This window comes from Halichondria panicea, chromosome 2, assembly GCF_963675165.1.
Source record: "Halichondria panicea chromosome 2, odHalPani1.1, whole genome shotgun sequence".
Lineage (NCBI taxonomy): Eukaryota > Metazoa > Porifera > Demospongiae > Suberitida > Halichondriidae > Halichondria > Halichondria panicea.
This window is the reverse complement of record NC_087378.1, coordinates 2,308,445-2,335,190: the sequence shown is the minus strand read 5'-3', so window position 1 is coordinate 2,335,190 and position 26,746 is coordinate 2,308,445. Positions and strand designations below refer to the sequence as shown.

At 41.5% G+C, this 26,746-nt stretch overlaps 5 protein-coding genes and 1 long non-coding RNA gene across 8 annotated transcripts; 2 read left to right on the top strand and 4 right to left on the bottom strand.

Annotated features, from left to right (window-relative positions):
* Positions 1 to 748: 748 nt before the first annotated feature.
* On the bottom strand, positions 749 to 22,306 carry LOC135330985 (uncharacterized). The gene is made up of 9 exons (XM_064525982.1): positions 22,034 to 22,306; positions 21,782 to 21,865; positions 21,372 to 21,420; positions 20,963 to 21,068; positions 20,631 to 20,739; positions 2,343 to 2,376; positions 1,996 to 2,153; positions 1,601 to 1,752; positions 749 to 995 (listed from the first exon to the last, which is right to left on the bottom strand). Exons 3-9 carry the CDS (start codon positions 21,409 to 21,411, stop codon positions 881 to 883), a joined length of 714 nt encoding a protein of 237 aa, XP_064382052.1. The 5' UTR covers positions 21,412 to 21,420; positions 21,782 to 21,865; positions 22,034 to 22,306; the 3' UTR covers positions 749 to 880.
* LOC135331025 (uncharacterized) lies at positions 3,972 to 4,398 on the top strand. Its single transcript, XR_010392905.1, has 2 exons — positions 3,972 to 4,140; positions 4,241 to 4,398. It is a non-coding gene; the product is annotated as an uncharacterized LOC135331025 (long non-coding RNA).
* LOC135330984 (E3 ubiquitin-protein ligase RMND5A-like) lies at positions 5,096 to 10,878 on the bottom strand. The gene is given in 10 exon segments (XM_064525981.1): positions 5,096 to 5,250; positions 5,452 to 5,526; positions 6,024 to 6,199; positions 6,662 to 6,827; positions 8,391 to 8,450; positions 8,453 to 8,550; positions 9,335 to 9,435; positions 9,742 to 9,879; positions 10,042 to 10,187; positions 10,241 to 10,878. Coding segments are annotated over 10 exon segments (1,092 nt in total). The 5' UTR covers positions 10,359 to 10,878; the 3' UTR covers positions 5,096 to 5,236.
* Positions 11,142 to 17,378, top strand: LOC135330979 (uncharacterized). 2 transcript variants are annotated; one of them, XM_064525971.1, is made up of 7 exons: positions 11,158 to 11,270; positions 12,372 to 12,485; positions 14,007 to 14,083; positions 14,263 to 14,361; positions 14,454 to 14,568; positions 14,624 to 16,828; positions 16,901 to 17,378. In XM_064525971.1, exons 2-7 carry the CDS (start codon positions 12,455 to 12,457, stop codon positions 17,281 to 17,283), a joined length of 2,910 nt encoding a protein of 969 aa, XP_064382041.1. In that variant the 5' UTR covers positions 11,158 to 11,270; positions 12,372 to 12,454; the 3' UTR covers positions 17,284 to 17,378. The 2 variants fall into 2 exon arrangements, with proteins under 2 accessions (XP_064382042.1, XP_064382041.1); XM_064525972.1 differs by lacking the exon at positions 12,372 to 12,485 and having other exon boundaries at positions 11,142 to 11,270.
* On the bottom strand, positions 17,331 to 20,585 carry LOC135330986 (uncharacterized). The gene is made up of 4 exons (XM_064525984.1): positions 20,354 to 20,585; positions 20,007 to 20,164; positions 19,612 to 19,763; positions 17,331 to 17,578 (listed from the first exon to the last, which is right to left on the bottom strand). Exons 2-4 carry the CDS (start codon positions 20,154 to 20,156, stop codon positions 17,464 to 17,466), a joined length of 417 nt encoding a protein of 138 aa, XP_064382054.1. The 5' UTR covers positions 20,157 to 20,164; positions 20,354 to 20,585; the 3' UTR covers positions 17,331 to 17,463.
* A 10-nt stretch (positions 22,307 to 22,316) lies between the features above and the next one.
* On the bottom strand, positions 22,317 to 25,292 carry LOC135330981 (scavenger receptor cysteine-rich domain superfamily protein-like). Of its 2 annotated transcripts, none has more exons than XM_064525978.1 (7): positions 25,150 to 25,292; positions 24,623 to 24,793; positions 24,173 to 24,346; positions 23,776 to 23,955; positions 23,554 to 23,721; positions 23,131 to 23,485; positions 22,317 to 22,999 (listed from the first exon to the last, which is right to left on the bottom strand). In XM_064525978.1, the coding sequence occupies exons 1-7, from the start codon at positions 25,220 to 25,222 to the stop codon at positions 22,441 to 22,443; spliced, it is 1,680 nt and encodes a 559-aa protein (XP_064382048.1). In that variant the 5' UTR covers positions 25,223 to 25,292; the 3' UTR covers positions 22,317 to 22,440. The 2 variants fall into 2 exon arrangements, with proteins under 2 accessions (XP_064382048.1, XP_064382049.1); XM_064525979.1 differs by having other exon boundaries at positions 23,155 to 23,485.
* Positions 25,293 to 26,746: the final 1,454 nt, after the last annotated feature.

Below are 26,746 nucleotides of genomic sequence, written 5' to 3'. Positions count from 1 at the left end.
CAATCACTGTTACCAGCGTTGTTAAGGACAACTACCGGTCCTTTTATCTATCAAAAAATGTCTTGCCTTTAATTTGACCTTTGAGATCAAAGGAATAGCATGCAGTGCCAGTATATGACATATTGCGCTGGGGAAAAGTGACCTTTTGAGACCTAAGACCCTCATCCCACCCAATACTGCAAATATTGCTTTTATAGTGAGACATTTGTGCATGGTTCCTGTGGTAAATTTACTAGCCTCGAGACCAGGCCGATTAATATACACCTGGATTCGAGGCTAAAAATTTACTCAACAGCATAATTATGCATGCATATGGTTTGATGCTAGGCGTTGGTAGATTATGCTAGCATAATTTTTAGCACATTTTTTGGTAAGAATTATGCTGGAATAATTTATAACGAGAATAATAGGCAGGTTTCACAGAAATACAGGTCAGTACGAGTCATTATTATAGTATAAATAGGAAGTACTGGTTAATTATCTCCTTGCAATTTGTGTTAATAATTATAGAGTCACTCAGCAATTATTTATAGTTTGATGTTACTTGTGTGTCGACATGGGGCCTCTGTTGTGCTTCGGAGGAATAGTGTGGGAATAAAAAATAGGCGATTTGAAAAGAATAATAGGCTGTTTACTTGATAAAAGAATAGCATAAATAATAGGTAATATCTCGAATAATCTACCAACCCCTATTTGATGCACTTTACTGCATGTACAATTGCATGCATGTAATTCCAGCCACCAAAAACAGAACAAAAACTGTTGTGAATTGTTCAATTACAGTCACACTGAATTGCATGGATACAACAGCAGAATACAAATAAATAAAATGGGTATTGGGGATCACAGGACAGTTTTCAGGACATGACATGAGTTTATTCTAGCTATGCAAGAGTCTAACAGCATTCTCCAGACCAATCCCTCCAGCAAACATGGCGGCCACCGCAACAAAAGAGGAGAAGGACAGCAGTGCCATTCCAGACAGACCGTGACCACTGCAAGGAGAGCACGCACCATAGAAGATTAGCGTTCATGATAATTATGATCAAAATGTTGTAGAAAAAGGATATACATTAGACACTCGTTAATCCGGCCACCCTTGGGACAGCGCAGCTTGGCCGAAATAGCGAAGTGGCTGTATTTCAGAAATAGCCGCAGCTAAAACGACTTTACCTCGAATCAAATGACTAATTTTGCGGTTCTGTCTCGAGGATTAACGGCTCTCTATTAAGTGTAATCCAATTTTATCTGCCAAATTATGGTCGTATGAAAACCTAGTTTGGAGCAGCCAGTACTGGCCAGTATAATACGGAATAGCGAGTGGCCGTATTTCAGGGTGAGTTTTGCGTAGTAAACATCTAGCTAGCATTCCGTGCCAAACCAAATGGCCGATATATCGAGGTGGCCGTATTTCAGAGAGCCGGAATAGTGAGAGTCTACTGTACTAGCTAGGGTATAACAAAATCTATAATCACACAATTTTAATGCAGCAAGAGTCCTCATACGTATCTACTTAGTGGCTAAGTCACTTTGATCTGACAGGTGGTACCCATTAATTCATAGTAGACCTTCTAAAAGTAAGCTACAGTAAGTGAATCACCTTGTACATCCAGAGGCTAGTCGTGCTCCAAACACCATCATGAACCCACCAATGAGGCCCATACCCGGAGTGATGGGGTCCCCTCGTGCCCACGTCCCAGTGGCGTAGGAGGTCAGGGCAGCTGCACTCACAGCACCAAGCCAGTAGATCACCTGGACATGTGTGTGGTGGGGGTGTGAGTAATTATGTAGGCATTGTGTCACCATAGCGTAAATTGCATGCAACTACGTGTATATTTTCTGGTAACCTAGCTATTGTCTTAATTGTGTAAACAATTAAAGAATTGTTCTAGTACATATACAATAGCCATAATTATAGTAACTGTATAAGTGTGACTACGAATCCATCCCATTGTTGTTCAAACAGAGTGTAAGGTTCATGGCCCGGGCTCTCACCTGCCACCAGTTGGCAAAACCAGTGCGGAAGTTCTCAAAGTAAGGGATGAGAGAAGAGAGACCTAATCTGGAGAGAATGGTGCAGTAAGAGCTACTCCCCCCAAGGCTGTCCTCCACTGTAAAGCCAATAAGTAGTTGCAGAGAGCCCATTATCAGACCTGCGCAGACAGTCCATAATTATAAACAGTAACATGAAGGACCTAGTCAACACTGGGACAATCGTTACATAAAAGACAACCACAATACCACACCTGCACATACCAGTAATGTTTCTATTGTGATTTGGATAATAGTTTGAGAGTACATGCCAACATAATTATGCTAGTATATATAGGGACAAGACTCACCTCCAATAACTGGATGAGACACCGCTGGCAAAGCCTATACATGGGTGAGAAAATTATTTCAGAAATGCACCAGCTAAGGTACTCAAATTTCATAGAAGAAGGCCACAAGAATGCCCAGATCCCAAGGGATATTAAGACAACGTTGTGTGTATGGACACAGCCCTTCACAATCACATTAAACATGTAAGGAATTCGTATTTATTTGCCTGCATAATTATAGGCAGTACCTAGCCCTTTTTAGGGCCACCTAGCCTTGAGAACTGGGAATGGCAGGTTATTCTCCTCGCACACTAGCTAGCTCACCAGTTTGTTTGGGGGTACGTACAGCTCGGTGAGTACCAGTCCACCAACCAGAGCGACAGCAAAGGGAAGGGCAGCTGCGAGGTAAGAAACTCCAGCCATTTCATCAATCCTGCACACAGTGAAACACAATCACATTGATGCATACCCAGCTTTTGTTTCATGAAAATAAACAAACATTAAATATGTTAATTATTTGTACAATAAGTGACTGGTAGTGAGCTATAGGAGATGATATTTCATCCACTCAGCCGTGTTGTATTACAACTGTGTTGTTGTACAGCAGGGCACATGATGTACACCATGTAGTCACATGTGTCACACAGCACCACAGTACAACTCACCAAACGGTCTGCTTCTGTTCCACCAGTTTAGTGAACCACTTTCTCAATGTTGGCTCCAGCACTCCATATATCAGGGCCCCGCTGAAGCAGCCCAGTAGAGTGTACACTGCACATTACGAAAACAACATCAAATGTTAATTGAATGGATGCATCTATAGGCATCTTGGCAACCAGAGCTTCAAACTTTGAGCTTCACTGGTACATAGTGATTGCAAGTACCGAACACAGTATCGTAATTTGACCAACATGCAACCACTACATGCAATTGCTATTTGATGGGTACCTAGGAAACTATCAACAAAGCTCAAGCATGTATTAAAACAATTATGGAGCTCGAACACACTCTTCTTTTATGCTCAGGTCTCAAGAGAACACACACTCATGACTGCTAGAGTGTTGACTCACATGCTCCCTTGTTCCCACTCCCAACCTGAGTGAACACCATCCCAGGACACTGGAGGGACAATAATGAAACCAAAATTATAAATAAAAACACTGATTGTTTTGATACAGATTCATGCATGTATATTAAAACAACTGTGCGCTAAAGATTGGAAGGACTTGCGGCTATGTACCTTCAGTAATACAAACAACTGTGCACTAAAGATTGGAAGGACTTGCGGCTGGCTATGTACGTTCAGTAATACAAACACACATGCATCTTAAGAGATAAAATGTTATTATATCGATACATTAGTTAACAAACAATCTCTCACCGATCCACAGATGGTCATCCCCATGCCCAGTATTAGACCACCTCCAATGAAAGCAAACATTTTTTTACTTAGAATACAGGAGGCAAAATTTCTCCAAATGGACTGAAAGAGGCCACGAGTGGAGGAGAGTCTGGAGAGCAGCATAAACCACACTGTGCCTGCAATAGGAGGAGGGAGGGGGGTAAGGTGTGTGTTCAGGGTGGTATTGTACTCAGTGGCGTTTCTAGGAATATCAGTAGGAGGGTGCTCAGGTCGCGCGACAGCGCGAAAATTTTGGGTCCCGCCCATGCACCGGAAGCCACACCCACGTTTTACTGCGCATGACAGAGGACACACCCTAATTACAAAGAACAATCCCAGAACGGAGAAGATATCAACTCTACCATTGCCTTAACTGACTCATCTATAATTATAGCTATATCAATATCTACTATACAGGTATTTCACAGTGTATGTGTATATATAATTATATAGAAGAAATAGTCCAGTTAGTCAATCATTCTGTGTTATCGTAATGCTGTCTTCATATTCTCTTCAGACTACTGAAAGACCTCTCTGCTGAGCAGCTAGTGACAGGCAGAGTGCACAATAATTATACTATCACAAAGAAAATCTGTATTGAAACCATTGTTTAATTATTGTTTTGTTTTTGTCTTCTGCCTGGTATTTAGAGTGTGATCAAGTTTCTGCTGGTGATGTTGGCTGAATATATAGACACTGACAGTGAGAAAGAACAACCTTCTCTGATGCAGGCTCTTGACTTGTACTATTTTGTAGCATGCAGCTTTAATAAGTCAGTACGCATGCCCAGGAAACTTATTATCTGAAGGTGTGGTCTGACTCTCCAATCAGTATAAAAACTCATGAAACTCTTCTGCAAGCTCTAGCTAGCTCCGTAGTGCAAGCTCAGGCTCAGCTCTCAGCAAGTTGCAGTAATTAATGTTAAGCTTAGGGGGGTGCTTGAGCACCCTGAGCCCCTAGCTGGATACGCCACTGGTACTAGAGTGCTCTATCATTGTTCTATAAATCAAATGAAAGGACATTGGTCATATACTACATGAAAGCCTTCAGCATTCATGGAAAAAGCAAATTGATACAGTTATAAACACAGCACCAGATCTCTATCTGTAAAGTACGCATACAGTCGCTTACCCCCCACAGTGGCGGCAAGGAAGACTTTCAGCATGGTGAAGTCCTGGAAAACCATCTGGCTGCGAATCCACTTGAGGAAGGTACACTGCAACAACAAGGAAGAGAAAGCTAAGCAGCGATCCCCATAAAGCAGCGAGGCCAAATTAATTTTTATGCTGTGCTGCACTGACTATACGTAGACTATCTTACCATTTGTGATCTTAGCAGCATAGCCAAAGAGAGCTCCACTGGCTCCAATGGTGAGCATCTTGAGCCAATGATACTCTGTCCCAGACCCAGACGTTGTTGTAGATCTACTGGCACTGTGACTATTGGCCATCCCTCTCCCCACACCATTACTGGCAGAATCCAACTTGATTTGAGCTCTGGAAGACATCACTTTTCAGTTCACTGCAACTGCATATTAGCATAGCAACGTGCAAAGTACTTTCCACCTTTTACCACGCCCCTCTATATAGCAAGTCACTTGAAAAAAATTAATGGTTAAAGATCACTAAAGAAAAAAGTAAAAAAAAGCAGCAAACAGACATTACATACACAAAATTGAATGTTCTTGTATTTTTTGGTGAATTACCCGCTATACGGTAGCACATATACCTTCTAGAGTGAGCTTCTTCATGGCATCTTTGGAGATGGAATGTCCGCACACCAATCGTACCGGAGGATTAGCATCTACAAAAAAGAGAACAACAATTTAGGTCTTGCCGAGATTTGAACTTGGATATTGAGATTCAGAGTCTCAGGTGCTAACCATTACACCACAGGACCTGTACATTTACACATCTACTCCTGCACTTACAGAACACTACTACACAGCCAAGGTTTTCTATCAGATCCTAAGGATGTTGCTGACAATGTGCCAACAAGTGTGTACGAGTCACTTACACAACACAATGTTATACAGAAAAACTGTACACAATTCAGGAATATAGCTTCAGAAATATACACACAACATACATGTACCACCAAGGGCGTATAAAGAAGAGGGCATGCAACTGACTATCAACCCTACGTGCGAGTAACTAAAGCCACAGACCGGATATACTATGCACTGTACGCAAAAATCTATTATGTAGTTTTCCACCGCCCATTTTAGTTTTTGCTCGCAAGCTGCTGCATGCCCTTTTTTCCTTTATACGCCCTTGATACAACACACAACACATCACTACCTGTAGTCTGCTGTCTTAGGATGGGGCAAGTGAAGACGGAATGATAGCGACGATCCCAGCCCAGACTGACTTCGCAGGGAAGCTCGTCTCTAGTCCACATGTCCGACACTTGTCGCTGCACCATCACACTACGCAGTCGCAGCAGCTGAGGCAGGGCGGAGCACCCCACAGAGAGGCTGTGTGTGTGTGGGAAGGGGGGGATCAATAACTCATGAGAGAGAAAACAGAGAAATGTTGCTGGCAATGAAGTGAGAGGAAGGGCAGGGGAACCAAAGGTAGATAAAATTTACCTAGAATCCAAACAGAAACTGCTACATGTATGTATGAGCATAAACACAGTCAGTTACCAGGCACACAGGTACACACAGTCCAATGAGGCTTCTGTTGACATGCAGGGAATAGCTAGGGTTAATATTACAACATTCCAACCATCTTTCCTACTGTTTTAAAATTGAAATTTTACTTGTACACAAGATTAAAAGACTTCTAACAGGTGTGCTGTGTTTCCTTTCCAAGTACAAACATACAAAAGCAACTGTACAGCCACAGCTGAAAACCAGCACTAGCAAGTATTCCATAAACTGTCCAGTACTTACAACACCTGAAAAGCAGATAAATTACGGTACTAGCGTACGAACCTTACACCGAGAGGGCTCTCCAGAGAGAGACCTAACAGCTTGCAGGCATCCCTGGCAAATATGTCCGCCACATCTGTCCAGTGCCAGGGGTCAAGAAGGTCGGAATAAGGGCTCATCTCCAGCCCCCTGTTGGCAAACAGGAAGCATCCCATCAGCCGTTTTATCTCTGTGGGGGCGGTATGCAACTTAACAGCACAATAAAACGTACATGATCGAGCAGTTACATGTAGAGCAAGTACATACATGTATATTTCTTTTAGGGCTCAAAGCGCTGTAACAGAATGATATTACCTACTGGGAAATTCACCCAAACAATTCCCACGCATAATGGTGTATTAAGTGAAAGCCAATAGTCGCAGCGGTGGGGGAGGTTAGGACAGACTGCATAATTAAAACTACTATGAATAGTGAGATTCCAAGGTGTCACAGATTGAGACTAGTACATGCAATACAACAAGTGGATGCTTTAGATAAACCGATATAACTAGTGTTCAAGCTGGCGCTGTGCTAATGCCTCTCGCCATGTTTTTGCTTTCGCTCAAAAGTATTAGAATGTTATCTAAAGTTAGCTTATCTATATAAAGTCACTGAGAAGAAAACACTTATTTACATGCATCTATTGTTGTATTATGTGGCTTACCAGGACCTCAAGAAAGAAGAAAATTGATTCTTCCAGGATCTGTAGTTCAGTGTATATAATATCTAAGAAGAAAAGACCTGTACATGCATATTGTTATCTATATTAATATTGTTATATGGTAGTGTTTTATGGCTTACCAGGCCCTAGCCCTCAAGACAAAGATGATTCTGCCAGGAGGATCTGGATCTGGATCTTGGATATTATTTTCTCACACATGGGGAATGAGCGCGCATGCGCATTACATCCACAGCAATAATTAAAGGGTGTGTCCAAAGAGATCAATTTTCACAAATGGCTACTGCTAGCTAGCTGTTTTAACAGATATTTTTTGAGTCTTGTAGCTAACAAAAAGCTAGCGCTTTAGTTCAAGGCTAACTCATATGTTGAATAGAAAGTTTGTGCGAACAGATGATGCTATGAAAGATTCTGAAGAGACTGCAACAGCCTTCAATGTGAGTCAAACTAGCCATAACTAGAGAAAGAAGCTTTAGTTTGCTAATCCACGAATCAAAATCCAAGAGAACGTGGCTAGAAGCCTAAAGAAGCTGTTAGTTTTCGTCGCATTGCAACCGTTGAGCAGTTACTGCTGGAATACACACACACACAGACACACACACAGTCAGCTTTACCGTATCCCTCGTGCGGCTACGCCTCGAGGCATAATTACTGTATGTGTATCAATGGGTGGACAACCTCAAAAGCATAACGTTTGTTACACATAATCTAGTTCTAGGAATTCTAATGAAAGGTTATGGGAAATCTTCTTTGACGTTAGACTATAGATACTGTAGAATGTGTGCATGTGTGTGCAATCCAATACTGTGATAGATCTACAGTACTAGATTGTTATGACATTGCAGACTTTGTGTTAGTGTACACACAGGGTAAATGTATCGGTACGCATGTGAGCATACCAGCACACATTCAATCATTACACGTTTAACCCCACTATTCAAGACACTCTAAACACAAACATCTGATCAATACATACGGGATTTTCAATCAATTCATACACGTATCAAGTACCAAGGCAACTATTATAGTGTCCATGTACCTGTATGTGTGTGCTGTGGACCAATTTTAGCAAACCTTTTGTGTGTCTTGGCACAAACTGCCCAAGAACTTTAGCGTACGCCAGAGCTTCCGAGTTTGTCCAGAAGTTAAAAGGTCAATGAATTTAAGCTGGCGGAGCTTGAACTCGAGACAGCTGCCGTGGTGTTGGAGCTGGTCCTTGTGAATCAACGCCCACCTGTGACAAATTAACACACATTGAAAAACAAGCAATTGACACAAATTGCAACAAAGAGTGTGTATTATACACAAATTCATACCAGTCACACAAACACATTGACTCAATGCAACTACACACTGTGTGTAGCTTTGAAGGGTGAGTGTACTACGTGTACGTGGAGTGATACTTAATGCGTGAGAAGTGCACACTACCTGTATCACATCCATACAATATTACATGACAGGAAGATACAAATACAGCCATCCAACTATATCAAGTTTCTACTGTTTAAACACTATTCGCTACAAAAATGTAACAACCTATTCATGATATACTCTTTCATGAATGGAAAATGAAACTCAAGATCAGGCCTACTGGAAATTCTCCACCAATAACAATAACCGGTTTGGCATATTCACGGGGGAGGGGGTGATCATAATGAACACCAGTACTACAGCTCAAGCAAATCGTTATATCTATTTCCACTTTTTAAAATTTAATGGGATATGAATATTAAATGTAGTCCCTGGTGTGATTGCATAAGAAGTGGGTAGAACACTTTTTGCGTTACCCACTCACACTGATGTTAAAGTTACACTTCACGTTACTTCTCAACCCCCTTAAATGCCAGGGATGCTCAAAGTTTATCAATACCACCTCTTTGCATCTTTGCTTCATATCTCCTAAATTATAAACTGGGAAAGCCTGATTGTGGAAAAGACACTAATTGTCCTACAAACCAATAAAAGTGAGGAACATTACCATATAGAGGTACTGGTAAAAACAACATTTCTCAGCTTACTCGAGTGCTGGTTCCATGTTTCTGTCCCTGAGGGCCTCTAACACTCTGTTGAGTCCAGTGAATTGCTCCATGTAGACGGGGTCCACACTGATGCCACTGTCCTGCACAGGCACACACAGATGTAGTGACAGTACTACACATGTACGTGTACATGCACATGTAAGACAAGTCACAGGGATGAGGATCAACCAGACATTTAACTGTACATACTATCAATAACAAATCAGAACAATGAATTTACAGAGAGTCTAGCACATGTTTCTTATCAAATCATGCCACACAAACCGATGGCCTTTTTCCGAAAAGGAGTTTCCCTGAGCTATTCATCAATGATCCACATACATGTAGCAACTTATAATGACATCATGACTGCGCAAACTACTCAGCCCCTCCCCTTGACTACCCACCTCGATAATCATCTCCCCAATGTCCAGTCTCCCCTGTCGGAACAGGTGCTCACAGATAGCAGCATCCAGCTCCCGAGAGTGACTCTTGTCAGACAGCACCCCCTCCACACCCAGACCAGATATGTCCGCCTGCAAGCTCTGTGGGGGTGGGGGTGTGGTGTAAGGCGGGGCTGTGTGCATTGTGTACAACACAGTACAGTGTGACTGTAACATTGATATGAGTATCACTACTCTATGGTGCACTACACGTATGTAGGAATTGGAACACAATATGTATAGTGTTCGAATAAATGTGCGTACTTTGTCAATGGCCTTTCCAAACTTAGAGATGGAGGCGTGGATGTCCTTGTGCTCAGTGGAGATGGACTGACATGTCTCCTTAGTTCTTCTGACTAACTCTTTCACTGTGTGCAGTTGACTAGTATCGACAATGCCCTCAGACGAGCCTGTGTGTAAATTTAAAGGCTTACGATGAACCAAAAAGAACGAGTTACTTTACCTAATTCTTCTCTTAATTGTGCTATCTGGTCAATTAATATCTGAAGCTTATAAGCATAGGAACCAGACAGTGTCTTCAGCTTCTTCAGTAGCGCCAACTCAGCACATTTAGAGCACATTTAGAGCTATTTTTGCACGTGATCTCAACTTCCTTCCAACCTCCTCTGAGCATAAACCATAGATTGAAGACTAACTCTTCAATCTACAGCGGTTTTCAGAGTTCTTGCATCTCCAATGTCTAGAGCGGAAGTCACTGGTCACGTGATATTCCCAAACATTTAAGGTTGGACAACATCACGGGAGCACAAATATTGCTGAGTCAGGCAAGTTTTTTTACATGAGTTTTCAATATAAATTTTACAGACAAAGTTATTCGTTACTAGTTATTCAGAGAAGTCTGAAATAAGCGTGTAGCTTCTCAGTATTATATAAGAAACTGGTTGAAGTGACTGCCCCGGCCTGCCTACTCATTTTGTGTTGCTGCAAGCTGATGAGTCATATAGACAGTAGAATCTCTCTTAGCTCCAGACATCCAGTCCTGTGTTACTAATAGTAGCTCACAAAACTATTGGAAGTGCTTACAATCTCAAGGATAGCTTCAGCGGTGATGCCAAAGGCTTGCAAAGGCTATTTCCAAGGTTGATTCTCCCAAATCATGTATTGGAAAAAAATCGGTTTAGAATGATAGAACTTCAATCTTGTTACGTAACGGTTCACGTGACAGGTACTTCCGCTCTAGACATTGCAAATGGAACTCTGAAAACCGCTGTATGCATAAACCAGTCCAGTGCTGAGTCGGCGCTAAACTGCTGACTAGACACAATAATAATAGCGCTGACTCAGCACATATTTTTGCACGTGACTGAACTTCCTTCCAACCTCCTCTGGGGCGTAACACCCTGTTATGCTAGGAATGCAGGTCAACCGGCTAGCTGTCCTACCTCTGACTATACTACTGACTAGTGCGCAGAGTCTGCTCGAAGTGCTGCTCTGGCTATACTGCTCTATTACTGTACTCAAAACAGTCTGAGGTAATAACCAAGTTAGACACTTCATGACTGAGACTTGATCCCTAATTATTAAAATCTAGATGTGTACAAGTTTATGTATCAAGTTTAATACTAAGCTCAAAACCCAGTCAATCCACTGGCCCTAGTCTCGCAAGTCCAGCCCCTTCACTCATTCAGGGTTAGGCCTTGCCCAATTATGCTAGCATAATTTTGAAACTAATAGGTGCAGTGCAGTGGAGCATTGATTGCCAGCCTAATAGGCAAAAAATATTAGCCTCTATTACCGTAAGACCTCGATTTAAAGCGACACTTTTTAATAATTACGAAGCCGGAGGTCGCTTCTTTTGAAGGTTGAAAAATTGAAGTCCTGGTGTCGCATATTTAGAGGGTCGTATCTAATTGGAGGTAATTTTACAGAGTCTACTTGCCTCGATTTCAGGCCACTTAAAACACTGATTTTCCAGTGGGCTACAATCGAGGCTAGGGAGTGGCTACATTTACCTCTATTTTAGAACGCGACATTAAAAAAGAATTGTCAACGCAGCTGTCGCTACTTTTAGAGGTCAGAAAATTGCTGAAGCTCCTGGGTGTCGCATATTTGGAGGGTCGCCTTAAATCGAGGTATTGCTCGCTCAATAGCATGAATAATGTAATAGTTAACCTTTACACGTACTTCTGAGCACATGGTCCACATCGTGGCTAGACTGAGTATATACGTATGGAAGGTGCTAGTATAGTACTAGATCAGTTGACTTTTTTCTTTCACCAATAATACTTCTTTAGAAGATTATATAGAAGCGTCTGTGATGTTGCAGTATAATTCTCGTTGATAATTTTGAGACTATAATGGGTAATACTAATTGATATGAATTAAAGACTAATAGGTACAATGCATGAGACCTACACTAGACTAATAGGCAAAATTTTGAGCATAATTGGGCAAGGCCTATTCAGGGTCTGGTAACAGTGTGCATGTGGAGTTGTCCCAGTGGACCCACTCTATACATGGGCGTGGCAGCTTAGCTGCTCAACCTATCAGCATGCTAATCCATGACATTGTGTGGGTGTGGTTTGTGGTTTTATGATATGAGTGGGATGATGATGACGTCTACAATCTGATAGGCGGCGCCAAGATCCTGGTGCAGGGACTGTTGCCAGATCCTGAGTGAGTGAAGGGGCGGGACTTGCAAGACTACTACTGGCCTATGGGCCATGGCATCGATTTACCAAAAAATGGTTAGATCATGGGCATATATAGTCTAAGACCAGTTTACACGAAGCCTTAATCCGGCCGGATTAAACCTATTTGCGTTCATGTAAACAGGCCTATTCCGAATTCTAATCTGAATATCGTATTTACGCCCTCCTTGATTTAACGCCCATCTCGTTTAAACGCCTGGTAAAAGGTCAATAGAACTGCCCATCTTAAATAATCGCTCATGTATGGGCGTGGCGCTGTGGGTGGAGCTGAACTAGCACGTAGAACCAGTTGCAAGCATGGCAGCATAGAATGTAGATACTTTTTATGATGGCAGAGAGAGAGATACCAACACAGGGGGAGAAACACCACTCCTATGACTTAAGATTTTAGCTGAGAGCTGTGGCAGCAGCCAAAAAGAGCATAATAACTGCTGTGTGCAAGAGTTTGGAGTAGACATGACCAATAAACGCTCATCTTGTTTAAACGCCCCCTTTACAGACTTCGATATGAAGCGTTTAATCAAGTAAATACGGTAAGTAATTCCTATTTTTAGACATACGCCCCCGTCTATTTATAACACAATAATTATTATGCATAATTATTACATAGACTTCATTGTAGAAGTATCACGTGAACGATTTCCATTGCCAATCACCTTCCCTTCTACTATGGTCAAACTATAGCCATAACTCGAGAAAGAAGTTTTAGTTTGCAAATCCAAGAGAACGTGGCTAGAAGCCTATAGAAGCTGTTAGTTTTCATCGCATTGCAACAGTTAAGCAGTTACAGCTGGAACAGACACACAGACACACACGTACTGTACCGTAAAACCTCGATTTAAGGACCCTCCAAATATGTGACACCCTCGAGCTCAGGCAATTTTCTGACCTCTAAAAGTAGCGACAGCTGCGTTGACAATTGTTTTTTAATGTCGCGTTCTAAAACAGAGGTAAATGTAGCCACTTCCTAGTCTCGATGTGGCCCACTGGAAAATCAGTGTTTTTAAGCGGCCTGAAATCGAAGCCTGTAGAGCTACCTCCAATTAGATGCGACCCTCTAAATATGCGATGCCAGGACTTCAATACAATTTTTCAACCTCCAAACTAGAAATAAGCTGCTTGTTATACAGAGTAGTCTAGAGGTGGTCATTCCTGAGAGGTTGCAGTCATTGTAGTTTCAATCTGGACCTGAGCTCTTGGTCGTTATATAGCGTGTGGTTGCTCTTCGGAGGTGGTCGTTAATGGAGGCTTCACTGTACCAGAAAACTCTCGGCCTACAAATTTTCCATCCTTTAGTTTAAGAATGTCATTGTTGTCAAAGAATGCATTCCTTTGTATGTAAGGTAATTGCTATCAATAAATGAAAATGTTCACAAGTATAATTATGTATAATTATAAGCTGATTATTTGGTGGGTCAAGTAAAATCTCGCCGTCCGCGAAATTACGCCCATTTTCATTCCTAAAGTTAATGAAAAGGGTGGACGTATTTTTTCGAAGGTATACGAACAATCTATACATGTAACAACCCGTATAATAATATTCATTCCTATATGTAGAGCTCGAATCTCAAACGATCATGGCATCATCAACATTGGATGCAAGGGCTCGTGAAATAGCTTTGAGACTAAAGAGGGTGAGTCTAGTGGTCATTGGCTGCATGTGGGTCCTATTAGAGTGGTGCATGGAGACTAAATAAATAAAATCCCTTGTCATTCTTAAAAATCCTTCTGCCTCTCTCCCCCTCCCCTAAAAGTACATAGAATTGACTTTATAATAAGTGGTATTAACGGAACGGCTTATACTTTATCACAGATTGGCGATATCATAGCAGAAGAAGATGCTCAGGCTCTTGCAACCCTATTTAACCCTCTTGCAGGGCCATTGCGTAAAAAGCTGGGCACATACAATCAGGTACATGTCCAGGCAGAGGATGTAACTATGCGCAAGTCTTGTGTATGTCTATTGCAGTAGCTGTGAAATCACTTGTCTTAATTGTAATACAGGAAAAAGAAAGACTGGAAATGCTGACTAGAACAGGTGGAGCAGATGCACACAATACTATTGAAAAACTAAAACGTGTTACGGATTCCATTGATATATTACAAAAGGAAATCAAGAGTAAGTTGTAGTAGTGTGCATGCTTTAAAACTAAGTTGGAATTTTTCAATTACAGAATCAGAGGTGCTATTCAGTACAGCCATAAATGCTGGGTGTGTTTCGGTGACCATCACCAATTCTCTCATTCAAGGACAAGCTGGCGTTGGAAAAACATCTACAAATTGTATGCTTCTTGACGAACCAGCTCCGATCGTACGAACTAGTACCCCCCTCACTAATCCAGCAGTCCGAATTCAGGTCGTTGCAGATTTATCCTCAAGTGGCTCACCAGCTACACACACAGAGTCTCCTCGCCATGTTCGGAATGTATTGGGATCAAAGATCCGATTACGAAGTGGAAAATGGACATCTATCAGTGAAAGCCAGCTGCAAGACACTGTAGTTAGTGCCGTTGCTATCCTTTCAAATCAGATACCTACGGATAACTCTCTTTTATATGTACTGAAAAAATTGAGTACATTTCGTGGGTGGATGTCATTATTTGGTGTAAATGCTTTGCCCATAACACTATCCAATTCAACTAACTTCTATGCAAGTAGTAGTGTTGATTCATCAATGGAACCTCGAGCAGTCATTGCTAGTGTACACGAAGAATTAACTGATCGAATGGCCAAATTTAAATTAGCAAGTCCATTGCCAGCTGATAATACCCCTAGTAAAATGCTAGGTGATACCTGGATCTACTTCACGGATACTGGGGGACAACCACATTTCCATAACCTCTTGCCGCATTTTGTACATGGCCTCAGCATTGCAATTCTTGTTATTCGTCTGTCAGAAAAATTAGACGATTGCCCAATGGTAGAATACTACGAAGACGACGAGTTGATATCTGATCCGTATCGATCAACCTTGACCACTGTGGAAACACTCAAGTGCTTAGTTCGCTCCATGCAATCCCATACCACTGATGGCAAGAAACCAAGATTAATGATTGTTGGAACGTTTTTTGATAAAATTCAAGAGAGCTCTGAAACGTTGCAAAAAAAGAATGAGAAGCTGCTCAAATTACTAACCCCAGAGTTTGTCGAGCAATTGGTATTCTTCAACGAAGCAATGGATGAACTTATCTTTCCTATCAATGCTAAACTGCCTGGAGATCATGAGAAAATTGTATCGGATTTAATTCGTTTAGCAATTGAAAGGTCTCCTTCAAAGGCGATTGATATTCCCCTGTTCTGGTATGTTCTGGAAATTTGTGTTAAAAACATTTCCTCCCAGCTTCAACGAAACGTTCTGAGCAAGCAAGAATGCTTGGAGGTAGCTGAACAACTTCAAATTTCTGAGGACGGTCTAATCGAGGCTTTCAAATTTTTCCACGAGCAGCACATTTTTCATTACTATGTCGATATCCTGCCCAATGTGGTCTTCACAAGCACTCAAGTCCTCCTCGACAAGCTAACTGAGCTGGTTAAACATGTTTATCGTATGAGAGAAGCTGTTAGCAACCCTTCAACCATTGTGCCAAATTCCTACACCCCCAAAACTGGAAAATGGCAAAAATTTCGAGACCAAGGAATCATTACACTGGAGTTCTTAAATGAATTTAACAAGCACTACGTTAATGAGCTTTTCACTCCCTCAGATCTTCTCAAGCTATTTGTGGAACATTTAATTCTCACACCTTTTTCGAGTGAAATGCAAGTGGCATCAGATTTCACCTCCCAATCTGCTGAATACTTTATGCCTTCTCTGCTAGACGTGCTACCTGTCGATCAAATTGAAGAGTGTCGAATTCAATCCTCCTCCTCCATAGCAGATCCTTTACTGATTCGGTTCCCCAAAGGCTGGCCAAGGACAGGTGTTTTCTGTTGTCTCCAGGTTTTCCTCATTCAAAAATTAGGATGGACTCTTGTTTGCAATAGAGGAAAGCCAAAACTTATCGCACAAAACTGTGTTATGTTATCTCCCCCTGAAAGCATATGTGTTGTCACATTGATTGATTCGTTTTCCTATTTTGAAGTGCATGTTAACGCTAATCCTTGGGTGTGTTTTCAAATGTGCCCGGTTGTTCGAGACCAGATCCTTCTTGGAATTGATTCGTCATGTAGGACACTGCGCTATAGCAAAGAAAAGCCTGACTTAGCATTTTTCTGTCCTTGTGGTTGTACGTCTGCACCCAGCCCTGACGATGCGTCTACTACATCTGAGCATCACCCTGGTGTGCTCCTTCAGAAAGAGGCTTTCATCAAGTGTACAGTTGACGAATCCAAATCCACCGAAGTCAGTTCCAAACACACCATATGGCTGGGAAATTCAGGTCAGTTTGTCAATCAAACCATGTGATAGTACAAGTATTTATACCCTGTATTTATTGAATGTATATATACAGAGTTGCCTATAGATGTCCGTACTCAGCAATCAAGCCAGTTGCCAAGTGTGGAAGAATTCATCTCAAAATTTGGAATCGTGGGCTATGAAATCGACCAAGAGTGCAGTGATGACCAAATTCTGGACATTTATCATGACTTGGAGAAATGGGAGCAAGTTGCATGTCATTTGGGCTTAAAAGCTACAGACATCGAAGAAATCGAATACAAAGCCATGCGTGAGGTTGAGCTAATGAGACTGCACACCTTGAAGAAATGGAAGAGGAAGGATCCATCTAATGCCACCTATCGAGTGCTGTTGACAGCCCTACTCAAGTGTGGATGTGCTAACTCAGCAGAACAACTGTGTAAACTGATTAATCCCGGTTACATGTATAGGTTCTAGAAATAATTATTAATCTCATGCATATCTTCACATAATTATTACGTATACGTTTTAAATCAATCAGTTAAATTCAGCAGAAGACAAATAAATAATAAAATGGGGATCACAGGACAGTTCAAATTAAAACAGCACGTACAATACCCTGGCTATGACATGGCATGCATATGATATGAGTTTATTTTAGCTATGCAAGAGTCTGACAGCATTCTCCAGACCAATCCCTCCAGCAAACATGGCGGCCACCGCGACAAAAGAGGAGAAGGACAGTAGTGCCATTCCAGACAGACCGTGACCACTGCAAGGAGAGAACACACATTATCGGATTAACGAGAGTCTACTGTATATCCTTTTGCTACAACAATTTGTCATGCGCGCTAGTCTATGCATGGTGCATGTCTCGTTAATCCGGCCACCCTTGGGACAGCGCAGCTTGGCCGGAATAGCGAGGTGGCTGTAGTTCAGATAATAGCCGCAACTAAAAAAATATCTTACCTCAAATCAAAATTAATGACTAATTTTGCGGTTCTGTCTCGAGGAATAATGAAGGATATGAATCATTCTGCTCTCTATTTAAGTTTAGATCCCACTTGAGTGTATTTGCTTATGTGCTCTATTTCTATTTAGTCTCGAGGCCAAACTACTCCCGGGGGGAGAGAGTCTTGCAAACAGAGTCACTTTCAGACCAGAGGAGGTTGGCCACGCGTCATCAATCATGTGACATTCCTAAGGTCTCTGCTCACGTTACCATAGATACCGAATAACTGTAATAAAAAAGTTATAGACTTTGCTGACTTGTAACACCGGACTAGCTGTGTCTGTTGTCTGGCTGGACCAAGATTAGCTAGACTATAGGGTAAAGTATAGTTCGTATGCAGCTTGCATTGTACTGGTTGGCAAGAATCTAGTAAACACTGTATGCACTGATAACTTGCCAGAATAGAGGGGATTGGGTTGGTTAATGAAAGTTTTATATCAAAAGAAGCCAGAGAGGCACATAAAGTTTGGAACTCAATGGCAATTTTTGTGCCAGCTCAGCAAAAAAAGTGGTGCACGTGATCGTGTCCAACCTCCTCTACTTTCAGACAGTCAAAAAATAGGCGTGGCGGAAATGGGCGTGGTGACAATGCTAAAACTGGCTGGCTATTATCTCTACTCCCGTATACAGATTTAAAAGATTTTCTGTACTTGAAATAACAATTGTAGTTGATGTATATCGGAATTTAAGTTAGCCATTGCCTACTGGCATAGTTTTAAAAATGACAAAGGTCAAGTACTACCAACCTCCTCCTGTGAGGTGGAATCATGTGACAGTTTAATTGCATTCTTGCGAATCTGATTGGAGATGTCAATTTTTGACATCTGAACCAAGAAAAGTGACTCTAAATGCAATAATACAAAGTACGAATAATAATAATTGTCTGTATAAATGTCATTGTATAAGCAGGTCTTCTGGGGATTTGTTTTCTTATACGCATCCAAGTTGTATAACTTGAGTATTGGCTTGAATTGGCTTGAGTTTGCAAGCTGTTCCTTTTTAGCTACACAGAAGCAAATAGATGTGGGGCTTGGGTAGGGTGCAACAAAATGTTTCTTGCAAGAGAGCTTGTTTGTAGACTCTAGGTAGGTAGAGCTAATAGGTTCAGGCTATCTATATAGTTCATCCATACAGGGGTAACTTGAGTGTTCAGAACTCTTTCAGCATGTTCAGTATGACTAAAACTTGACAGTGATAATACTGTTGCTGGCTTTGATTTAAAAAGACAATGTTTTGCCTGAGGTAATGTTTTGTTTAGCCAATGAAAAGTAGGGTAAACTAGATCATGTGCATTCGGTATATCTATGGTTATAGTATCCCTCATCCCTCGGGCTGTGGGACACTATAACACATAGATACCTCATGCACATGATTTAACCATTACGTAATCCAATTTTATCTGCCAAACCACACCCAAAACGTCATATCCGGTCGTTAAAATTACAAGTGTGGGGTAGCCAGTACTGGCCAGTATACGGAATAGCGAGTGGCTATATTTCAGGACGAGTTTTAATTTGTGCAGTAAACATCTAGCTAGCAATCCGTGCCAAACTAAATAGCCGGTGTATCGAGGTGGCCGTACTTCAGAGAGCCGGAATAGCGAGAGTCTACTGTACTAGCTAGAGTTGTGCAAGTATAAGATATTCTTGAATCTATAATCACACAATTGTAATGCAGCAAGAGTCCTCATACGTATCTACTTAGTGGCTAAGTCACTTTGATCTGAAGGTGAAAGGGATTGGTACTCATTAATCATCTAGAAGTAAATTCCAGCCATCAGGTAAGTGAATCACCTTGTACATCCAGAGGCTAGTCGTGCTCCAAACACCATCATGAACCCACCAATGAGGCCCATACCCGGAGTGATGGGGTCCCCTCGTGCCCACGTCCCAGTGGCGTAGGAGGTCAGGGCAGCTGCACTCACAGCACCAAGCCAGTAGATCACCTGGACGTGTGTGTGGTGGGAGTGTGAGTAATTATGTAGGCATTGTGTCACCATAGCGTAAATTGCATGCAACTATGTGTATATTCTAGCTATTGTCTTAATTGTGTAAACAGGCAACGCTAATTGAAGAATTGTTCTAGTACATATACAATAGCCATAATTATAGTAACTGTATAAGTGTGACTACGAATCCATCCCATTGTTGTTCAAACAGAGTGTAAGGTTCATGGCCCGGGCTCTCACCTGCCACCAGTTGGCAAAACCAGTGCGGTAGTTCTCAAAGTAAGGGATGAGAGAAGAGAGACCTAATCTGGAGAGAATGGTGCAGTAAGAGCTACTCCCCCCAAGGCTGTCCTCCACTGTAAAGCCAATAAGTAGTTGCAGAGAGCCCATTATCAGACCTGCGCAGACAGTCCATAATCATAAACAGTAACATGAAGGACCTAGTCAACACTGGGACAATCGTTACATAAAAGACAACCACAACACCACACCTGCACATACCAGTAATGTTTCTATTGTGATTTGGATAATAGTTTGAGAGTACATGCCAACATAATTATGCTAGTATATATAGGGACAAGACTCACCTCCAATAACTGGATGAGACACCGCTGGCAAGGCCGGGTGAGAAAATTATTTCAGAAATGCACCAGCTAAGGTACTCAAATTTCACAGAAGAAGGCCACAAGAATGCCCAGATCCCAAGGGATATTAAGACAACATTGTGTGTATGGACACAGCCCTTCACAATCACGTAAGGAATTCGTATTTATTTGCCTGCATATATATAGGCAGTACTTTAGGGCCACCTGCCTTGAGAACTGGGAATGGCAGGTTATTCTCCTTGCACATTAGCTAGCTCACCAGTTTGTTTGGGGGTACGTACAGCTCAGTGAGTACCAGTCCACCAACCAGAGCGACGGCAAAGGGAAGGGCAGCTGCGAGGTAGGATACTCCAGCCATTTCATCAACCCTGCACACAGTGAAACACAATCACATTGATGCATACCCAGCTTTTATTTCATGAAAGTAAACAAACGTTAAATACGTTAATTATTAGTGACTGGTAGTGAGCTATAGGAGATAATATTTCATCCACTCAGCCGTGTTGTATTACAACTGTGTTGTTGTACAGCAGGGCACATGATATACACCATGTAGTCACATGTGTCACACAGCACCACAGTACAACTCACCAAACGGTCTGCTTCTGTTCCACCAGTTTAGTGAACCACTTTCTCAATGTTGGCTCCAGCACTCCATATATCAGGGCCCCGCTGAAGCAGCCCAGTAGAGTGTACACTGCACATTACGAAAACAACATCAAAATGTTAATTGAATGTATGCATCTATAGGCATCTTGGCAACCAGGGCTTCAAACTACTTTGAGCTTCACTGGTACATAGTGATTGCAAGTACCAAACACAGTATCGTAATTTGACCAACATGCAACCACTACATGCAATTGCTATTTGATGGGTACCTAGGAAACTATCAACAAAGCTCAAGCATGTATTAAAATAATTATAGAGCTCGAACACACTCTTCTTTTATGCTCAGGTCTCAAGAGAACACACACTCATGGCTGCTAGAGTATTGACTCACATGCTCCCTTGTTCCCACTCCCAACCTGAGTGAACACCATCCCAGGACACTGGAGGGACAATAATGAAACCAAAATTATAAATAAAAACACTGATTGTTTTGATACAGATTCATGCATGTATATTAAAACAACTGTGCGCTAAAGATTGGAAGGACTTGTGGCTGGCTATGTACGTTCAGTAATACAAACACACATGCATCTTAAGAGATAAAATGTCGATACGCAATGGGAGGGAGGGGGTAAGGTGTGTGTTCAGGGTGGTATTGTACTAGAGTGCTCTATCATTGTTCTATGAAAGGACATTGGTCATATACTACATGAAAGCCTTCAGCATTCATAAAAAGCAAATTGATATAGTTATAAACACAGCACCAGATCTCCTCTATAAAGTACGTATACAGTCGCTTACCCCCCACTGTGGCGGCAAGGAAGACCTTCAGCATGGTGAAGACCTGGAAAACCATCTGACTGCGTATCACTTGAGGAAGGTACACTGCAACAACAAGGAAGAGAAAGCAAAACAGCGATTCCATAAAGCAGTGAGGCCGAGTTAAATTTTATGCTGTGCTGTACTGACTATACGTACATTAGTTGGGCGGAGTCCAACCACGCTTCGCCAGTGGTTGGACTCCGCCCAACTATACGTACATTGCTATCTTACCATTAGTGATCTTAGCAGCATAGCCAAAGAGAGCTCCACTGGCTCCATTGGTGAGCATCTGTCCCAGACCCAGACGTTACTGTAGCTGTAGATCTACTGGCACTGTGGCCATTGGCCATCCCTTCTCCCCACACCATTATTGGCAGAATTCAACTTGATTTGAGCTCTGGAAGACATCACTTTTCAGTTCACTGCAACCATCAGATCTTCCTCTAGCCTCTACTATCTATGCTGCAGCAGCAACGTGCAAAAGTACTTTCCAAGAAATTACCTTTTACCACGCCCCTCATTTTAAGTCACTTGCAAAAAATGGTTAAAGATCACTAAAGAAAAAAGAAAGAAAAAAACAGCAAACAGACATTACACACACAAAATTGAATGTTCTTGTAGAATGATAATTAATTTGCTCAGGTATTGTTTCTAGCTCCATGTTTCTCTTCATTGCCTGGTCTGTGTTTGCTCGGTCTGTTCGATCGATCGGTCTGCACATCATACACATTCATTTCATCATAGATATGTGACTGACTTTCAAGAGCGGCATAGCCTTGCTCGTCGACATAAGGCTGAAGACTTAGATCACGATTGGAGGCAGTATTTGAATGAACCTGTCGTGGGGAATGGCTTTTCTGTGAGATGGTGTCACTTGGAGTACTGTACGGATTAAGTTTATCGTTTAAAGTTCTTTCAAGTGAGGATCTTTTTCGTACGGCACCTTTTATGTCTGCATATCCAGGGTCTTCGAAGACGGAAGATTGATCGGAGATGATAGTATTGGACCTTGATCTCATTTTGTTACCATGGAGAGGATTTAAAAGGACGTGGTTATACTCTGACGATGTTCTGTGTCGAGGTGGGAGTGGCTGAAACTCTTCTTTGATCGAATTCTCTAAATCTTCCAGTGGTATTGGAGGATGCTCCAGGTGTTCGTTTCCATTGTTCATAGCTCCTCCATTAGCAGTTGTCATACTGTGAATTAAATAGTTAATTATGGTGAAATTGAGACAATATCTTGATGAGTGGACTTAGAAAGAAAGCTCAATTCCATCCTTTTAAAATGTATGTAATTAAAACTGATACTGTAACACTACTATACTCACTTATTCTCTGGAGACACATTATACCTGTCAGAGCTGTGATTACGCCTCAGAAGAATGAGAATAAATAATATCAATACCAGCAACAGCAGTAACACAATTGCACCACCCACAACTCCGACTACAATGATGAGTAGCATGTTATCAGTTGCTCCTGGGGTTGGTTGAACAGTCGGTACTGGTCGGAGTGTGTTTGGTGGTCCAGTTGGTTGAACAGTTGGTACTGGCCTGAGTGAGTTTGGTGATCCAGTTGGTTGTGTTTTGGTTGAAGAACCCAATAATGGACGGCTGATACTAGATGTTGTTCCGATGGTAGATGAAGGAAAAAGACTTGGAGTAGGCGTATTTGGCTGTGGATCTGTGCAATAAGAATAAACAGCAGGCACTACATATACTAATTGTGCTCCAAAACTTTAATTTACATACCTGAGCAGATTACTCCAGCAAAGCCATTGCACTGGTTAGTAGGGAAGGTCACTTTTATACTTGTGCTAGGCACACAATGAGTAAAGTACTCTTCACTCCCCGAGCAATTGACGCTGCTATATGCAGGAAGCGTAACAGAAATGAGCAATCCTGTCACAGAGACTGCATCTATCAACAGAATAAATTTGAATAATGTCGCTCAACTGCCACGATTTTAATTACCTAATCCATCTAGAAATCCGAGTGTTCTGCACACTACAGTAGCGTCTTGATCGTCCCAGCCATCCTGACACACTTGTCTCCTGCGACCATCATTGTCACATACCTCCACCCTGCCATCACTATCAGACAGTCCACCTACTAGCCGCACACTGTCGGGAGCACTACCTTCACACTCTGGATCTGCGTATCAGTCAACTTATAATTATGGTGAACAGGCCGATAGCTTTCTGGGTAGATGGCTAATGTAATATTTATTTCAGCTTCTTAAGATCCTATTACAGTCAGCACAATACATCAAACTACTGCTTCTAGGAAGTTTATACTGCTAAGAGAGAGGTAACTATAAGCTAGATTTTCGATTGAATAGTAAACACTTCAGAGATTGAATAATACTCACCTTGACACACAATGTAAACGAATCCCCCCAGGGTAGAGCACCCCATCTCGTTTATTACTTCTTTAGAACAATTATCAAATGCTAATTCACTCCCAGCACACTGTACTTGATTTACAAAGGCTGGTCCTTCTTGGGCACCATAACGCAGCCTTGTAGCGGCGACAGATTGCACAACTGAGTATAGAGAAAAGTGGTCAGGAGAATTAATTATAATGAGCGTAAAGATATTGTTCTTGGTTGTTGGTATATTATATTATAGTGGCCATGCATATTCCACCAAAAATATTAGCTCACTCTTTGTGTACGTGTACACCCAAAGGAGAAGTGTATATGAGCTAATCCAAGTGACTATATTGCACATTTTAGGCCTTGTTTGGTTAAACACACATAGAACCACTCAATCACATTTAATAATATCATAGCAGCGACTCTATACAGACATGCACTTACGAGGTGAGGTGCCACTAAGGTATCCCAGGTGTCGACAAACCACCTCACCCTCAGTGCGCCCCCATCCACCAGTACCACATACATGTCCCCAGGTAGAGCCACTGCAAGACTCCAGTCTGCCCTCAAAATCATTAGGTCCTCCAGCAAGACGAATATCACCATCCTCACATGCTGTAAATGCATATGGACAATCAGGGAGTCGACCAGCTTCTACAAGCTCACATACATGCACATATCTACAAGTAGAACACTGAGTGATACATTGTACAAGTAGAGATGTAGGTCGGCAGTCAATTAATATGAAGATAGATCTACACTCCTATCGTATAATTATCTTTACTCAAACTGCACACGTTAACAGCTTCTATAGTAAAGTGTTCTAAATCTATATCTTCATAGCAGCTTGATACGTGTGTACTGACAGGACCAAGAGTGAACATGACATGCCCTTGATACCAATTGCAATGCTCTCATTATTATCGTATCTATATTTAATTATATAGGATATATATAGCTATAGCACTCACTTTTGGTTTCTTTAAAATTTGATGCAACAAACAAAAACAGCAGCCATCTAGAAAAGTCTAAATGCAAAATCATCTCCTAACACACATAAAAATTTGCTATGTTTGAAGAAATTGATGTGGATGCTTGCCAAATCAATTGCAATTTTGTGGTCACACAGTGCAATTAATTCCCTGTGGTGTGTAATCCACTCCAGCTGTTTTGATTACACCAAGTGTGGGCTGACCATGGGCATGGCAACTTCAAAGGCCATTACCATTATTCATACCCTGTCATAACACAGACACTTCATATCAAAGAATTTAGATATAACACTCCTAATTGCAACATGACAAAGACAAGAAAATCTGTTCTAGAAGAAAATAATTATAAATCGAGGTTGTAATAGAGACTAATGACGAAAGAAAAAGAATACATATTCTAATGCTTATATGATGCAGAGCAGAGGATGCAGAGTAATGAGTAATGTCATGTGATATTTGTTCCAGTGTCCAGATCACCATTAAAAAACAACACTGCACACATGAGAACAACTGCCGGTTACGTGTATATAAGAGTAAATTACCAAAGATTGGCGACCATGTATAATCAATCACTGCTATCGGCGTTGTTAAGGACAACTACCGGTCCTTTAATTTATCTATCAAAAAATGTATTGCCTTTAATTTGACCTTTGATATCAAAGAAATAGCATGCAGTGCCAGTATATGGTAGCCTCCTTCGCAGCCTCTCCTTTTTCTGTTCTTTGTCACAGAAGAGAAATATTGGAGGAACAAAGAAAGAAAGAAGGAAGCAACTAAGAAAAAGGAGAGCCTGCCTTGCTAAGTCGCATGATCCCCTACTATACTTACCAGAGATAAAGTAAGGAAAGGGATTGGCAACGGTCGAAAAAATGTGACTATCCTTGATGCGCTACGTCATCGACTTTTTTTCATCTTTTGTAGCCTCCATTTATAGCTAAAAGTAAAAAAACATAATCTGTTATGAACAGTACAGTACAGTGCAGTAGAGTCAGCCTTCGTGAGACCTTTAGTCAGTAGAGGAAGTATGAAAGACTAGAGTAGAGTAGACTATACTGCTGTAATAATTATATCTACTAATCAAGTGGGTCTGTTCTGAACTCAGGAAAAAAAACTGAGCTAAATTTAGATATTTAGTCTCTTTAGTCTTTATACTAGGTAAGCCCTCGTCTACGATGTTGATTCTGGCTTACTATCTACGATGCTAACAGCTTTTATTTAGAGTTTGCAATGCGTAGGCATGCTGTAGCTTTTTGCTCTGTCAGGCTCCGCCCATCTAGTGATTGCCCACGTTCATTTTCACTCGTCTACCGTCACGCGACTTAGCAAGGCAGGCTCTCCTTTTTCTTAGTCTCTTCCTTCTTTCTTTCTTTGTTCCTCCAATTAGTCCCGTATTTTATCTTATTGAACTATGACAAAGAACAGAAAAAGGAGAGGCTGCGAAGGAGGCTAAGTATATGGCATATTGCACTGGGGCAAAGTGACCTTTTGAGACCTAAGACCTTCATCCACCCCCAATACTGCAAATATTGCTTTTATAGTGAGACATTTGTGCATGATTCCTGTGGTAAATTTACTA